Here is a 16,197-nt window from a genome sequence, read left to right on the forward strand (position 1 = left end):
ATATTCAAACAATAGTAGTAAATACCTAATATTAGCATATATAATTCCAAATGCAAACATAATCATAATAAATATCTATTAGTAATTATCATAATCATCAAATTTCATATTTAGAAAAAAAAAAAAAAATCATATTATGTTAAATTTTTACCTTTTCTTGCATTGCACGGGTTATCAACTACTTAATAGAATCAATATATGTACAATGTCAAACTTATAGACATTGGCGAATTATACTCCTCCCACACCCCAAAACCAAAAAAGAAACAATTAGAGAATGTTTCTCAAGAAATTTTTATTAGTGATTCAAAATTGATGTACAAGAGAATGATGAAGTTAGAAAGATCTTCCTAAAAGTTCGTCAGCAAAAGTTTTTAGGAGAGAACGATTCCAAAAGTTTCAGCTATATATATAGGCAATTTGGCTCAATTTGTACCCACTACTCTTAAGGGTGCTTCCAGTACACTTGCCCTACTTCACAATCTAATCTAGTAAGTAAAACTTCAAATGGTTTTTTGCAGCTGAAGAAATTTCTAAAAAAGTATCAAAATCTCTGTTCCTAAAATTGACCTAAACTCCATTCCTTTTTCCAAGCAACACATGCCCATCTTTACAAAGAGTACTCAAAATGGTGTCCCGTGTAAAAAAAAACCGCAACACAGCACAGCCCCATCATGGTTCTGCAAAAAGAATTAAAAGAATGGAGCTTATACACACTTAGAACAATGTTTTGATCACATTTATCCAAAGCTTGCTCTCTTATATCATTCACATATATGCATGACTTTTAGGCACATTAGGAACAAGTCACTGTTTTTGTTTCTTACTTTCCATTTTCTTCTAATTTTTATCGATGAAAAACATATTATTACACATTTGCTAACTACAATATTAACTTAATAGAGGCTTCTCTGCATCGAACTCACTTTCGAGGCCATCCCCCTCATAATAACCTTCTTTTCCTTTAGCCCAAAGCACAAAGTAAAGGCCAGTGAACATGAGGAACATACCAGCAATGCTGCATTGTAAGAGTGATTAGCAATAAGATATAAATTGAAAGCAAAATTTTCCAGCATCACAAAAAATATTCCAAATGAGCACTAAAATTAACTAGTTTACCTTCCAATATTAACGGTTTCTCCTAAGGTGACCACAGAGAAAATGATTGTGCAGACTGTACTGACGGGGCTAAATGTGGACACCAAGACCGGCCCTCTTTTTTTCATGGCCCAATTGTTGAAGCTTAGACATGATCCACTTACAGCACCTGCCTATATATATATATATACACAAATGTTTATATGGTTTGTATTATTATATAAATGGACAATAATTAAATATTCTTTAGCTTAAAATTTTTCTTGTCCCATTAGTACTAATTTTCTCGCGTTACATGGCTATCTATACATATATGATATGACCTTACAAATTTTCTTCCTCAAAAACATGTTTGGCTCAAGCGATGAATACTACCCCGAGAGAAGAAAAAAAAAAAAAAAACTGGTTTTATTAGACATTTAAGAACATCAAGCCCTTTTTTTGGCATTAAATACTCTTTAGCTTAAATTTATTGTGCGTGGCACCATAAAGATGCGTTCTCGTACGTAACATATATGTGGGTGTGGCTACATTTTTTGACCTTTCAAATTTTTTCCTCAAGTGAAAAATTCCCCCCACCCCACCCCACCCCACCCCCCTAAAAAAAAAAAAAAAAAAAAAAAAAACCTCAAGTGAATATTTTTTGAAAGATTTTTTTTTTCTTACAAATATAATTTTATATGTTGCTAGTCTTTCCGTTCTTCATTTTGCTAAATTTTAATTTATAGGCAAGCCCAAGATTCAAGGCCAGGTTGTGGTTGGGATATTGGGGGATGAACATAATTTTACCATTGTAATATTAGAGGTTGGGATTTGGTGCGATAAGGGTTTTCCATAAAAAACGACAGATTAATTAGCTTAAAAAAAATCCAAGAATAAGATTGTATAGCAATTATCTCTCTTAAACTTTGCAAAAGTAGAGGGAGGTTTTTTTTTTTTTTTTTTTTTTTTTTTTGGGACGCAAAAATAGGATTTTGTGTGACCTCTATAATTAGAGAAGGAGTGATATTTACCAGTAGAGAATAGCCAATCAAGTTTCCAACGCTCACAAGTGGCCAACCGGTTTCAATTTTGTGATCTTGAATTAATTGGATAGCTGCAGTTATAGTCACACCGATCAAGGATGTTATTGCACACAAGGATATTGGTGCTGGAAACTCAACCATTGTTGTAGCCTGTCAATCTTCACTTTGTTATAAACTAATCAAAAAATAAAAACATTTATATTCGTATCAAAAGCATACTTAAATTATGAGAACTACCATTTGATTCACATACAACTTTTTAGAACTTTACTCTTTTTAGATGGAATGTACTTCTATATGGTGCATTTAAAAAAAAAAAAAAAAAATTGAGTCAATGAAAATAAATTCATCGAAAGGGTATGTTAAACATGTCTAAATTTTATGAAAGCAACAACAATTGAAGTTACCTGCAATACAACATTGCTGGATAATACAAAAATTGCAGCGATGAGGTAGAGGCAACCGATAATTTTTTGTTTATCAAAGACTGGTGCTGAGGGAGATGTTAATGGAGACTCTTCAGTTGGGACACCAGTGCTCTGCATTATGCTCATTATGAGAGCACCTACAACGCACAGGCACGTACCTATAATCTTCACTTTGCTGTACGTGCAACTAAGTTTCACTCTCTCTAATCTGCAATTATTGTAAACTACATCAACAAGCAGACAAATAATGTGGCTGTCACTCTCTCTCTCGAAGCATTTTTTTGATGACATATGCTCCAATTGTCGAGTTATGAAAAAAATGTGACAAAATATACTAGCATGTCCAATTAACTTTTGCTAAGTTAAAAATATTACGACTGTTTAATTATTGATTCTCCTAAAAGCTTAAGCTATTAAGAGATTGTGAATTTATTCATATAATTTAACATTTTCCTTCATGTGTAGGTCACCTAAGCTGCTATTGAGTGAGAGTCCTATATATGAAAATTTAAATGGAAGAATTGATAATTTTACATTGTATCAGAGCAAAAGATCCTATGCTCTGATAATATATGAAAATTTAAATGGAAGAATTGATAATTTTACATTGTATCAAAGCAAAAGATCCTATGCTCTGATACTATATTAAATTATCGATTCTCCGAAAAGTTTAAACTATTAAGAGAAGATAAATTTATTCATTTAATTTAACAACCTTATGTTTCATGTTTCCATGTCTCATGTTAGCTCAATATTCTAAGGTGTGAAAATTGGTAAGCAAATTTTACAATGCTATAAATATATACCAAAGTGGAAAAGCAAATTGGCTACCTAAAAGCCCAAGCAATGACGAAGATAAGCCCTGGAGCAAGGTTTGGCATGGCCGTTGCCATTGCTGGAGAAGTTAGATTGATCCCCTTTAGGAACAGGGACTGGAATAAAGTTACCCTGTGAAACAAACACAAGAAAAAGAAAAATTATATTGTATCACTCACTCCCATGCTTGTTTGAGTTTTTATAATAATAAACAAAAACACACTTTTACACAATTCAAAATTAATTTTAACAGTAAGAATCTGGCAAGTTAGTTATATCACGGAACCCATAAGATTTTCATTGGAGGGGAACTAAAGTCCCATTAATTTAATAATTTGTAAAAAGTTAAAAATGCCCTGACCCACAACATATTCATTATAATTAAAATGTTTGATTGATTGTGATGTAAATTGACTCTCATCTAGTAACTCTTACACTATGATTGAAAGACTACCATATATATGATATGTATAAAGTTTGGTCTGTCATGGATTTTTTAAAACTTATTTTAAATATGTTCATGTACATATGCATATATGATAGATTTTTTATCATCGATTCATGATACTAATCAGGATTCGAACTCAGATCCTCCATTAGATGACAATGAACTTAACTAGCAAACCTACCTCTTTTTTTTTTTTTCTTTTTTTTTTTTTTAGTTTAACTTTTTTTAAACACAACTATATTTTTGTTTTTAGCTTACTTTTAAAACAGAATAAACACACCGACAGTATAGCACAAGCACAAGGCATAAAAATATGCTTGCAAGTCACGTTAAATGGCATCCCTGTGTGTTTCCTAAGCTTAGGCCAGAGGGGAACCAAACGAGAGAAAGGTGTAAATGGCTGCTAAGAAATTTGTAACATTGATTCCATCCTCATGTTGGACAAAGAGAGAAGAAACAAAGCGGAAGAGATATTTTAGAAGCTATTCCATCCACACACTCTACCTTGAAATGTTTATTTACTCCCTCTAAATAAAGCGTATTGGAAAAATTAATAAAATTATCCTTCCCTTGACATATCAATAATGTATTCTCTCAAATTCTTAATACTAATTTCAGGCACTAGCTAGTTCAACATGAAAAGGACTTCTTTATGCCATATCCCCCATAAACAATAGAAGAAATGTTAAACATGGAATGAGTAGGTGCTATTTCAATCAAAATCATCAATGTCTCAAATTAAGAAGCACTTATATTTTGGCCTTTTAAAAAAGTTGAACCTCTTGTCATCGTTTTCATACTTTAAGAACAACACGAGGTGTTCGTTTGTTTCTAGTTTATTTAATTAGTTTTTAACTTTTATATACAGTTTTTTTTTTTTAATTACTTTATCTCACATTTTTAAAGTACAAGTATTGTTTAGCATACTTTCAACAAAAAGTTAAATAAGCTGATGTCAAACGTACTGGATATTTATTTTTGAATTTTACCTTTTATAATTTCAAAGATAAAACTATTAATCTATGGAAAATTATTTAATAAATTTTCAAAGAAATAAAGATATAAAAATATTGAATAATTTAAAATAGCCTCAAAAATAAATTTCTTTGATGCCCACTATTTTATGCTTCTAAAAGTAACCCTACTACCCAGTTTAAAGAAATTTAATAAAATTCAAAATGAGGATATAAAAGTAAAAATTCAAAATCACCGATCATCTACCATTCTTCCTCCAACTTCTCTTGTCCTTCTTTTAGCTTTAAATTAAGGAAAACCGGCGTTAAAATCAGGAAAGAAAGCTTAATTTTTGACCAAAACACATGTAAAGCTTGTGAGGAAGCTAATTTTGGTCTATTTGATAATGATCAATCGAGTATATTTCTCATAATTTTCATGGTTGTGGGGGATTAGAAATTTCTCTGTGCCGTGATATACAAAGCTTTTTAAACACTAAACCCGAAAAGCAAAATATAATTAAATAAAGATTAAAAGAAATAAATAGCAGATAATCAAAGTAGGAGAAGACGCAAGAGAGCACTTTAAAAGATCCAAAATTCTAGATGATAAAATGAAACAAGAAAAGAAACAAAGATGGATTAAATAGCATTAATCCGTTGTTATTCTCCTATTTTCCCAGGGAAAAAAAAAACTACAAATAGAAACTAAACAAACAAAACTATCTTAATCTTTCTGTATTCCTTTGTTCCGAACTAATTAATTTAACTAACAACAAGTTTCTCAAAAAAAAAAAAAAAAAAAAAAAAACTAACAACAACAATAGTAAAAATAAATTTTGGGATAATCCATTGTAAATCCTACCAGACTAATAAAGGTCAGTCACATTAATCTCATGTTTTTCTATTACTTTCCCAACAAACAAGAAACACAAAAATGGAATAAACAAATAAAACCATCTTAATCTCTCCGCACTCCTTTGTTCCTAACTATTTCAATGTAAATGCAGAGTTTAGTTTTGAATAAACATAGAAAATATTTCCTTACCCTCCAAAAGAGATCAAAATCAGCCGAATTATCAACCTCGAGTTGAGTCTCTTGGGCCACCTATCCCTGCAACACACACGCATAAAAAAGTCGCATTTTTACTTTGACCCTTACAAGAAAAAGAAAAAAAAAAATCTCAAGCATTTGCCTGTGAGAGAGAGATAGAGAGCAAAAACCTTTCAAAATAAATGGCAATGGGGGAGAGAATGAGGAAGGTAGCAAAGGTAGAGAAAATAACAATGGTGAAAGATTCAAGGCCTAGAGCCATAAGATAACTTAGCAATATGGAGTTTCCTGCATACACAATTTGCACCCCTATCAACCCCCCTATTATTGCTACATCTTCAAATAAATTCCTCTTCAGCAGCTCCATCTTTCTGATCTTCTATATGGGTCTTCTTTCTTTTCAAAGAAACAAGACACAATACATGCAACCAAAAACTATATCCTTTCCCTCTATTTCTTACAAAGAAGAGTTTTCCCTCCTCACCCTTCTTGTCTCTTTTCTTTAAATGTTTTCACATCCCACTCCCTCTTTCTTTCTTTTTCTTTTGTGTTCCTTTCGCTTGTGGTGGTTCTCTCTAACTATCTTCTACGTTTCAGTTTTTAAAACTCAGCTAACTTTCATGGGGCTTCTCTACCAGTCTTCTCACGGTCCTTGTCGTGAAATAGAGTTACCCTCTTGTCTTTTTGTTAGGAAAGGTAAGGGAAAAAGTTAGGTGTAGCTTTTCTTCAAGGTGCTCTCTTTCTCTCTAGCTAGATTTTTTTTTTTTTTTTAACAACTAAACAATTTAGGAATATTTTCTATTCCTAAATTGTTTCAATTTGAGTTCTTTGTGATGTTTTTTTTTTCTTATATTAAATAACTTGTTTATATACTCAAAAATTGAAGAATCTTTTTTAGAAGATAAGTTGGCTTTTTTTTTTTTCCCTAATAAAATAATGTTATTTCGCTATAAAAAAATGATATTATTTTAGCTAGTCACAAATTTAATTAATTACAACCTCAATTTTTTCTTTTTAACTCTTTGTTTATATTTATCAAATTGCGTTTTGGAATATTTTAGAGGAGCAATGCTGGCTACGTCACTTCAATTTTTAGTACAAGCTATGTTTAGTTAAACCCTTTACCAACTTTGGCAATTTTGACTATTTTTTCCCGTTTCAAACCAACTAATATTAGTTGCTTTGAGACGGGAAAAAATAGTCAAAATTGAGCCATTTGATTATTTCCTCACCTTTTATCAAACAATTTAGGCCTGTTAAAATTCTCTACTCTAAGACTAAACTGTGATTGCTTTTTATGGTAAGAGCAATGTTCCAATTTGAGTTAACGAACATTTAAATTTTAAATCCAGAAAACTAATTATCTTGTGCCATTCAAATTTGACATATCTGCTGCAATTAGATAAAGAACATTTAATGATGGTGTGGATTTTAATGGTGCAAGTTACGAGGGAAATAAGTTTTCGTGCTATGTAGTGTGGATGCTCGTGTAATTTAATTTATAAACAAACGGGTGACATTTTACAATTGATGACTGTTTCGCATGCATATTGTAATTTTGCCACGGTAACACCTTCTATTCCTCAAAAGTGGCCACGTGAAAAAAAAATGCTAGGCCAGAGAGTTTGTGTCGCATTACGTGTTAAGAACTTACGACGAGGCCTTCATGTGATTTTGTTGACTTGTTCCCTCGCTGATCATCAAGAGCGGTGGTCCTGTTCTAAAAATTCTATGACCACCGAGTAATCACTACTTCTATGATAATAGGGCAAAAATCAAGGAAAATGCTTTGATCATTTGCTCTTATCCCTCGTCAACATTTGGTCTTTTTCTAAGGTGGACAAAGCTTTTCATATCAATGCATTTTGAGTCCTTCTAAGATCACTTATCTCTCCTTCATTAAAGGGCACATCGACACATGCACACTGAGTTGGTTTTATTATTATTATTTTATATAAAAAAATAAATAAATGAAAATTCTAAAATTCACACAACAATGTGTACAAAAACAACCACAACAAAATGTCAAAACAACCCTGAGTTATATATACAAGCAGCCACACAACTGAACCACAAGAAGTCAACAACAAAACAAATAGTTGTGTAAAAATATATGATTGCTATAGTAGTCGTGTAAATTTACATTGCCACTATTCGTTTTGCATTTAATTTTTTATTCTTTTTTTACATATCTTGAGAATGATGGAAGTAAGTGAATGATAGTTATTGTGTATGAAGAAAGATAAACACTTAAAATATTAAGAAAAATTGATATTTTAATAAAATGTAAAGAAAATCTGATGTGGGGTGTTTTGAAAATTGAGTATGTAAAATATAAAAAGTAGGTTCTTATATTAAAAAAAAAAAAAATATATATATATATACGAGTTGATGCAAATGCTCTAAATTTGAGCATTTTGATCACACCAAAAATGGTAAATTACTACTAATCAATCTCATAAAGCCTATCTCCCACCTGTCTATTGACCAAACATTTTCTTAAATCAGTCTTACCACACCAGTTTAGAGAAGAAAGAACAATCAAATAGATCTGTCAATGCTTTCAATTCTTCTCTCTTCCCATGTGTGTTAAAATATTTAGTATTCTAAATATATATATATATATATATATTTTCAATTCTTTCCCTGTAGTAAACACATAGTTGGATCAACATTATACACCCAAATAACAAGCCTATCTTTAGTAGAGTTTATTTATTTCTTGCATAAAAAAAGAAAAAGAAAAAAAAAATAGAGTTTATTTCGGATAGCCAACCAAAGCAACAAATGCATGAGAGAAAGGACATTGATAGATCTATTAGGGATGTGCGAATTTGGATCCGTTCAAAAAATTGCACAGTGCAATTGTTGTGTAGTTGTGAGATGTAAAAGTTAGAAGCATTAATGGTAAAAAAGTGAAAGACTGAAAGGTTAAAAATATTTATGATTCAAATGCTTGAGATTAAAATTGAATTTTTAACTTTCAATCTCACTCATTAATTCACTATTACACGGCAATACTGGTATTACACCATGTCTAGATCCTGAATGTGCCCTGTTAGAATATAAGCCTAGCAGGCTTAGGCCTATTGTACTATTGTATTGCACTTTTCTTTTCTTTTTTTTCTTTTTTTTAAATTTTTTTTAGAGAGAGTTTCAACTTATGGCGACTGTTCCTGATGATAGCTATTTTATCATTAGACCAAGACATCAATCGGTTTTTTGGTGTAGGCGGGGATTGAATCACAGATCCCTTATTCAACTATCAAAAACTTTACCAATTGAGCTAACTGGAACCCACTATTATATTGCACTTTAATTGCCTGTATAGCACATTATTTATTTATTTATAAACACTTGTATAGCACACTGCCTAGATGTCATCTCTTATACATTATTTTTACATAATTCAATACAATAAGACATTCAGTCTTTAACATGCTTAATTAATGACATTGAAACATTTTGAAATCGATGCATTTAAGCTTTGTAATAAAAATAGATTAGGTTTTACATTATTTTGAGTTTAGGATTAGCCCAATATCTTACATCACGCTTTTTTTCTTTTTTCTTTTTTTTTTTTTCTTTTTTAGCATCTAACTATTTCTTTGGGTATGTAATCTTTTTTTGCCACATGCACCAAGTATATAGCTCTAAAATGTTGGTTAGAAGTTTTGTACACAACATCATGGATTTGGAAGTTATAGCTAGCATACTGCAAACCTATTCATTTTATTTATAGCATGTTTGGTAGTAGCTTTCAAGTATTGTTGTTCAAAATGATGTGAAAACTGTAGTTTAAAAAATGTTATGAAAATACGTATTTAAAGTACTTATAGTGCAAAAAATGTTTTTAGGTACCATGTTTCAAACAACATATTTTAACATGTGAAAAAGAAATTTTTTTTTTGAGAAAGAACAACAGGAACTTTTATTAATGTAAACTGTCAAAATCAGCTCGAACTAGAGAATGAAATTGTGGTGGGATATCCTCCATCCACACTAAGAAATTTGGAATATTAATGGCATATCTAGCCAGACTATGAGCAACTGAGTTACCTTCTCTCCTAGTGTGAGAGTAAAGTAATTGAACAAAATTTCTAGACAAAACCTTCACATCTGTTGGGCTTTGTGAAGCCTAGTTGTGTTTGTGATTTGGATTATGATCTGACTCGAAATAATATTGTTACAGTTCTTAATAGGAGATTTTTTGGCCCTTTTTTGTAGCCTATTGTGAATCCTATGCGCAGGATATAAAAACTGTTGTTTTAAAGATTAGAGTTTTGATGTCATTTTTTAGAGAGAAAAATTGTATTGCCGCACTCTGTATTTTTTCATGAGAATAGTGAAATCCCTGCAACTTAATAGACGTAGGCAAATTGTCGAGCCATGTAAATACTGTCTTATATGTGATTATTTTTTTTTTCTTTAGTGTATATTTTTTCCCTATTTTGCATCTCATAGGTCTTAGAATTTTGTTAATATTCCCATCAATTGATATCAGAGCCTAGGGTTAGGTTTGAGTGGGAGTAATGGTAGAGGAAACAGGAAAGACGTCTAGAATAGAAAAATTCGATGGCACAAACTTTGGATTCTGGAGGATGCAAATTGAGGACTACCTCAATAGGAAGGAGTTGCACCTGCCACTTTTAGGGGAGAAACCTGCAACTATGAAAGATGATGAATGGATTCTTCTTGACAGACATGTACTTGGAGTTATCAAATTAACTATGTCAAGGTTTGTTGCACACAATGTTATGAAGGAGAAGACCACAACATATTTGATGAAGGCTTTGTCTGGTATGTATGAAAAGTTGTTAGCAAATAACAAGGTGCATCTGATGAAGAAACTATTCAGGTTGAAGATGGCAGAGAATGCATCGGTAGCACAACATTTGAATGATTTTAACACCATCACAAATCAACTGTCTTTTGTAGAAATTGATGTTGATGATGAGATCCATGCACTGATCGTTTTGGCTTCGTTGCCAAAAATTGGGAGGTTATGAGAATGGCAGTAAGCAATTCTACTAAAAAAAAGCTGAAGTACAATAACATACGAGATCTAGTTTTGGCTGAAGAGATTTGTAGAAGAGATGCAAGTGAAACCTCAGGGTTTGGTTCTGCCCTAAACCTTGAGACAAAAGGTAAAGGTAATGACAAAAATTCAAATCAGGACAGATCAAAATCTAGAAATTCCAATTGAAACAGAAGTAAATCTAGATCTGGTTAACAGGTACAGTGTTAGAACTGTGGCAAAGCTGGCCACTTTAAGAGGCATTGCAAAAGCCCTAAGAAAAAAATTAATGATGATTTTGCTAATATTGTAACAAATAAGGTACTGGATGTGCTGCTTCTTTCTGTAGATAGTCCACTTGATGCTTGGCTTTTGGACTTAAGAGCTTCGTTTCATTCCACTCCATACCGAGAAATCATACAGAACTATGTTGAAGGTGATTTTGGTAAGGTGTATTTGACTGATGGAGAAGCCTTGGATGTTGTAGGTATGGGAGACGTTCGGATTATATTGCCCAATGGGTTTGTTTGGTTATTGCAGAAGGTTCGACATATTCCTGACCTGAGGAGGAATCTGATTTCTATAGGACAACTTGATGATGAAGGGTATACAATACCATTTGTTGGTGGTACTTGGAAGGTTACAAAGGGATCCATGGTATTGGCTCGTGGAAAGAAAACCGGTACTCTGTATATGACCTCAAGTCTAAGAGACATAATTGCAATTGTTGAAGCAAGTACTGATGCAAGTCTATGGCACTGTAGACTTGGTCACATGAGTGAGAAAGGGATAAAGATGCTATTATCAAAAGGGAAACTACCAGAACTGAATTCTATTAATCTTGACATGTGTGAAAGCTGCATCTTAGGAAAGCAGAAAATGGTGAGTTTCTTGAAAACTGGTAGGACACCGAAGGCTGGAAAATTGGAGTTAGTACACACTGATTTGTGGGGGCCTTCTCCGGTTGCATTCCTTGGAGGTTCAAGGTACTACATCACTTTCATTGATGACTCAAGTAGAAAAGTATGAGTTTATTTTCTGAAAAATAAATTTGATGTATTTGAGAATTTTAAGAAGTGGAAGGTCATAGTTGAGACAGAAACAGATTTAAAAGTAAAATTTCTGAGGTCAAACAATGGAGGAGAGTACATAAATGGGGGGTTCAATGAGTATTGTGCTGCACGTGGAATTAGGATGGAGAAGACCATTCTTGGGACACCACAGTAGAATGGTGTGGCTGAGCGCATGAACAGAACTTTCAATGAGTGTACTAGGAGTATGAGGTTGCATGTTGGATTACCAAAAACTTTTTGAGTTGATGCTGTTAGTACTGCAGTTTACCTATTAAACCAAGGACCATCAGTTCCCATGGAGTTCAGAATTCCTAAAGAGGTTTGGAGCGGTAAAGAGGTAAATTTTTCTCATTTAAAAGTTTTTGGTTGTATTTCTTATGTTTATATTGATTCTGATGCTCGTAGTAAACTTGATGCAAAGTCTAAAATATGTTTTTTTATTGGCTATGGTGATGAGAAATTTGGCTATTGGTTTTGGGATGAACAAAACAGAAAAATCATTAGAAGTAGAAATGTGATTTTTAATGAACAAGTTATGTACAAGGATAGATCAACTGTAGTGCTAGATGTTACAGAGATAAATCAAAAGAAATATGAGTTCGTTAACTTAGATGAATTGACTGAAAATACTGTCTAGAAAGGGGGTGAAGAAGAAAAGGAGAATGCAAATTCACAGGTAGATTAGAGTACATCTGTAACTGAAGTCTATAGATCTTCCAGGATCATTAGAACTCCACAGCATTATTCACCCGCTCTAAATTATCTCCTGTTGACTAATGATGGTGAGCCAAAGTGTTATGATGAAACATTGCAAGATGAAAATTCAAGCAAGTGGGAGTTAGTCATGAAAGATGAGATGGGTTCTTTGTTGGGGAATTAGACATGGGAACTGACTGAATATCCAAAAGGAAAGAATGTTTTGCACAACAAGTGGGTATACAGAATAAAGAATAAGCATAATGGTAGCAAATGCTACAAGACCAGATTAGTTGTCAAAGGGTTCCAGCAGAAGATGGGCATTGACTACTTAGAAATATTTTCTCCAATTGTGAAGATGTCAATAATTAGACTGGTATTGGGAATGGTGACTACAGAGAAACTATATCTTGAGCAATTAGATGTGAAGACAACATTCATTCACGGTGACTTGGAGGAAGACATTTACATGAGTCAGCCAAAAGGGTTTATTGTTCATGGACAAGAGAGTTTGGTCTGCAAACTGAGAAATAGCTTGTATGGCCTAAAGCAAGCTCCAAGACAATGTTACAAGAAATTTGATAGTTTTATGAATAGAACTGGGTTCAAGAGATGTGAAGCCGATCACTATTGCTATGTTAAGTTCTTTGACAATTCTTATATCATTTTACTATTGTATGTGGATGATATGCTCATTGTAGGGTCTAGAATTGAGGAGATTAATAATTTGAAGAAACAATTGTCAAAACAGTTTGCAATGAAGGATTTGGGAGCTACAAAACAAATCCTTGGTATGAGAATCATTAGAGACAAGGCTAATGGTACATTGAAACTTTCACAGGTAGAATATGTGAAGAAGATTCTCAGCAGGTTCAACATGAATGAAGCTAAACCAATGAGCACACCATTGGATAGTAATTTCAGACTAAGTAAAGAATAGTCACCGAAGACAAAAGAAGGGATCATATGAGCAAGGTGTCTTATGCCTCAGCTATTGGCAGCTTGATGTATGCTATGGTTTGTACAAGGCTAGACATTGCACATGTAGTGGGAGTTATGAGTAGATACATGAGTAGACTAAGAAAGCAGCATTGAGAGGAAGTTAAGTGGATTCTGAGGTATCTGAAAGGCTCAACAGATACATGTCTTTACTTCACAAGTGCAAGTTTGAAATTGCAAAGTTATATAGATGCTGATTTAGTAGGTAATATTGATAGTAGAAAGAGTACTACTGGGTGTATATTTACTCTGGGTGGTACAACTTATCTTGGGCTTCAAATCTACAAAAGATTGTTGCTTTGTCTACTACAAAAGTTGAGTATGTTGCAACAACTGAAGCTGGAAAATAGATGATTTGGCTACATAGCTTCTTGGATGAATTGGGTAAGAAGCAGGAGTTGGGCATTCTACACAGTAATAGTCAGAGTGCAATTTTCTTGCTAAAAATTTGGTTTTTCATTCAAAGTCGAAGCATATGCAGATGAGATACCATTTTATCCGTTACCTTGTTGAAGATACACTGGTAATACCTGAGAAAATTTGTGGATCTAAGAACTCGACAAAAATGTTGACTAAGGGTGTTACTACTGAGAAGCTGAAACTGTGTGCAACGTCAATTGGTCTTCTAGCTTGAGGACAGGAGGATAAGTTGCAGTGATGAGAGATTGTCTTTGGAGGATTGCGGTTGATGTTGGTGATTCAACTAGTCTCCAAGTGAGAGATTTGTTGGGTTTTGTGGAACCTAGTTGTGTTAGATCCGGATTATGACTCGACCTGAAATAATATTATTACAATTTTTAATGAGAGATTTTCTGAGACTCAGTCCATGGAGTGAAGGCTTGGGCTTATTGGCTCAAGCCGTATCGCTCATGTGAATTCTGTGCGTAGAATATAAAAACTGTTGTTTTGGAGATTAGGGTTTTGATGTCGTTTTTTAGAGAAAAAAACTGTATTGCCGCACTCTATATTTTTCCCTGTGAATAGTGAAATCCTAGCAACTCCATAGACGTAGGCAAATTGCTAAACCACGTAAATACTGTCTTATGTGTGAATTTTTTTTTTTTTTTTTTTTTTCCTTTGGCGTATATTTTTTCCCTATTTTGCATCTCACAAGTTTGGGAATTTCGTTAATATTTCCATCAATCATCGTCAACCAGCAATCCATAGGAAGCTAGAGCAGAATCGTCCTCCATCAAAGCCTTGATTACTACCCATGAGTCTCCTTCAAGAACAGCTCTTGAAATACTTATATCCGTAGCAAATGAAAGGGCCATAGCTGCTGCCAAAGCCTCAACTTCAACTCCACTATAAGCTTGAGGTAAAATTTTCGAGCAAGAGGCCATCATAGATCCACGGACATCCCTGATAACCACTCCGATTCCTGCCAAATTGCCACTTGGAAAAATCGCGCAGTCGAAGTTAGTTTTTACAAGCTCTAGTGATGGTGGAGGTTTCCAGTGGCATCTGGGACGAGTTGCAGTCCATACCTGGGCAGTTGAACAGACCTGACTGGATATAAATTCTGCAAGTCGTTCCTTTGAGAGTTGAGGTACCTGATGAAGAGCAAAGGCCGGTTAGTGGAGACGGACCTGATTTCGTTGTGTCCAGACCGACTAGCATGTGAAGGCGAAGAGCTCGGCATTTTTCCCTTGCATAATGATCCATGACAGCAGCTTTCTAAAGTCCAGAAACATCTCCGTTCTTCGAAAATCCCATAGCTTTGAGACAACCCAGACAATATCAAGTTCAGTACACAACCATAATGCATGTGAGGGATTTTCTAAGGCTTAGTGGCAGCGATCACACAGCGGGTCGTCGATAATGGTGCGTCGAACTAGGCTTTCCTTCGTTGGCATGGCATTGCGACAAGCTCACCATAGCAAGATCTTCAACTTTTGTGGCACACGCAGGGACCAAATAGCTTTCCAAAATTGCTTGTCTCGGCTTGAAGGTTGCTGTGATAAACCAATGTCTGGTTCTTCTTTTAGAAATCTATATCCAGACTTACAACTATAGTTACCATCACTCGAATAAGGCCAATACAGGACATCCTCGGCTGCCACACGTGCTAGAGGAATTTTCATGATGATTTCTACCTCCTCCGGTATGAATAATCCATCAACCACCACCTTAATCCATTGTCTTGTGTATGTATTTTTAGTGTGTGTTTAGTATGTGTATGTTTTTTTTTTTTAAGTGGTAACTTTCTGACAATATTTATTAGAGGAGAGAAGGAACGTGAAAGAGAGGGGAAGAAAAGAAAGAAAAGAAAAGGAAAAAAAAAAAAAGAGGTGAGAGAGAGAGAGAGAGTTGTAGTTATGTTAGGTCTTAACAAGTAGGTCCTACAATTTTCTAAATATTTATAAAAGTGTCATTGAGTAATATTATTTAAAAACTGAAAACTAATATGAAGAGTTCTATAAATTTAATGTTTAAACACTCTAAAATGAGAAATGTAATCAGTGGCGGCTCCAACAATTTTCTTAAGGAGGTTCGTTAAGAAACTTAAATTAAACAAATTTTAATAAAAAGAGAATTTGAATATATTGTGTTATTGAAAAAAAAAAAAACATAAATACATGAAATTTTA

General features: G+C 33.5%; 1 protein-coding gene across 1 annotated transcript; it reads right to left on the reverse strand.

The window, feature by feature from the left end:
* Positions 1-717: 717 nt before the first annotated feature.
* On the reverse strand, positions 718-6,397 carry LOC126708832 (WAT1-related protein At5g47470-like). The gene is made up of 7 exons (XM_050408795.1): positions 5,993-6,397; positions 5,817-5,882; positions 3,383-3,499; positions 2,531-2,759; positions 2,112-2,273; positions 1,120-1,271; positions 718-1,018 (listed from the first exon to the last, which is right to left on the reverse strand). The coding sequence occupies exons 1-7, from the start codon at positions 6,187-6,189 to the stop codon at positions 892-894; spliced, it is 1,050 nt and encodes a 349-aa protein (XP_050264752.1). The 5' UTR covers positions 6,190-6,397; the 3' UTR covers positions 718-891.
* Positions 6,398-16,197: the final 9,800 nt, after the last annotated feature.

This window comes from Quercus robur, chromosome 12 (assembly GCF_932294415.1).
Source record: "Quercus robur chromosome 12, dhQueRobu3.1, whole genome shotgun sequence".
Taxonomy (NCBI): Eukaryota; Viridiplantae; Streptophyta; class Magnoliopsida; order Fagales; family Fagaceae; genus Quercus; species Quercus robur.

Excerpts from the sequence above, each read along its gene's own strand:
- LOC126708832 (XM_050408795.1), bottom strand. The coding sequence starts at position 6,189 with ATGGAGCTGCTGAAGAGGAATTTATTTGAAGATGTAGCAATAATAGGG. Across the intron at positions 2,760-3,382 it reads GTCATTGCTTGGGCTTTTAG|ATTAGAGAGAGTGAAACTTA; the intron begins GTAGCCAATTTG and ends CAATAATTGCAG. Across the intron at positions 1,272-2,111 it reads TGATTGGCTATTCTCTACTG|GCAGGTGCTGTAAGTGGATC; the intron begins GTAAATATCACT and ends ATATATATATAG.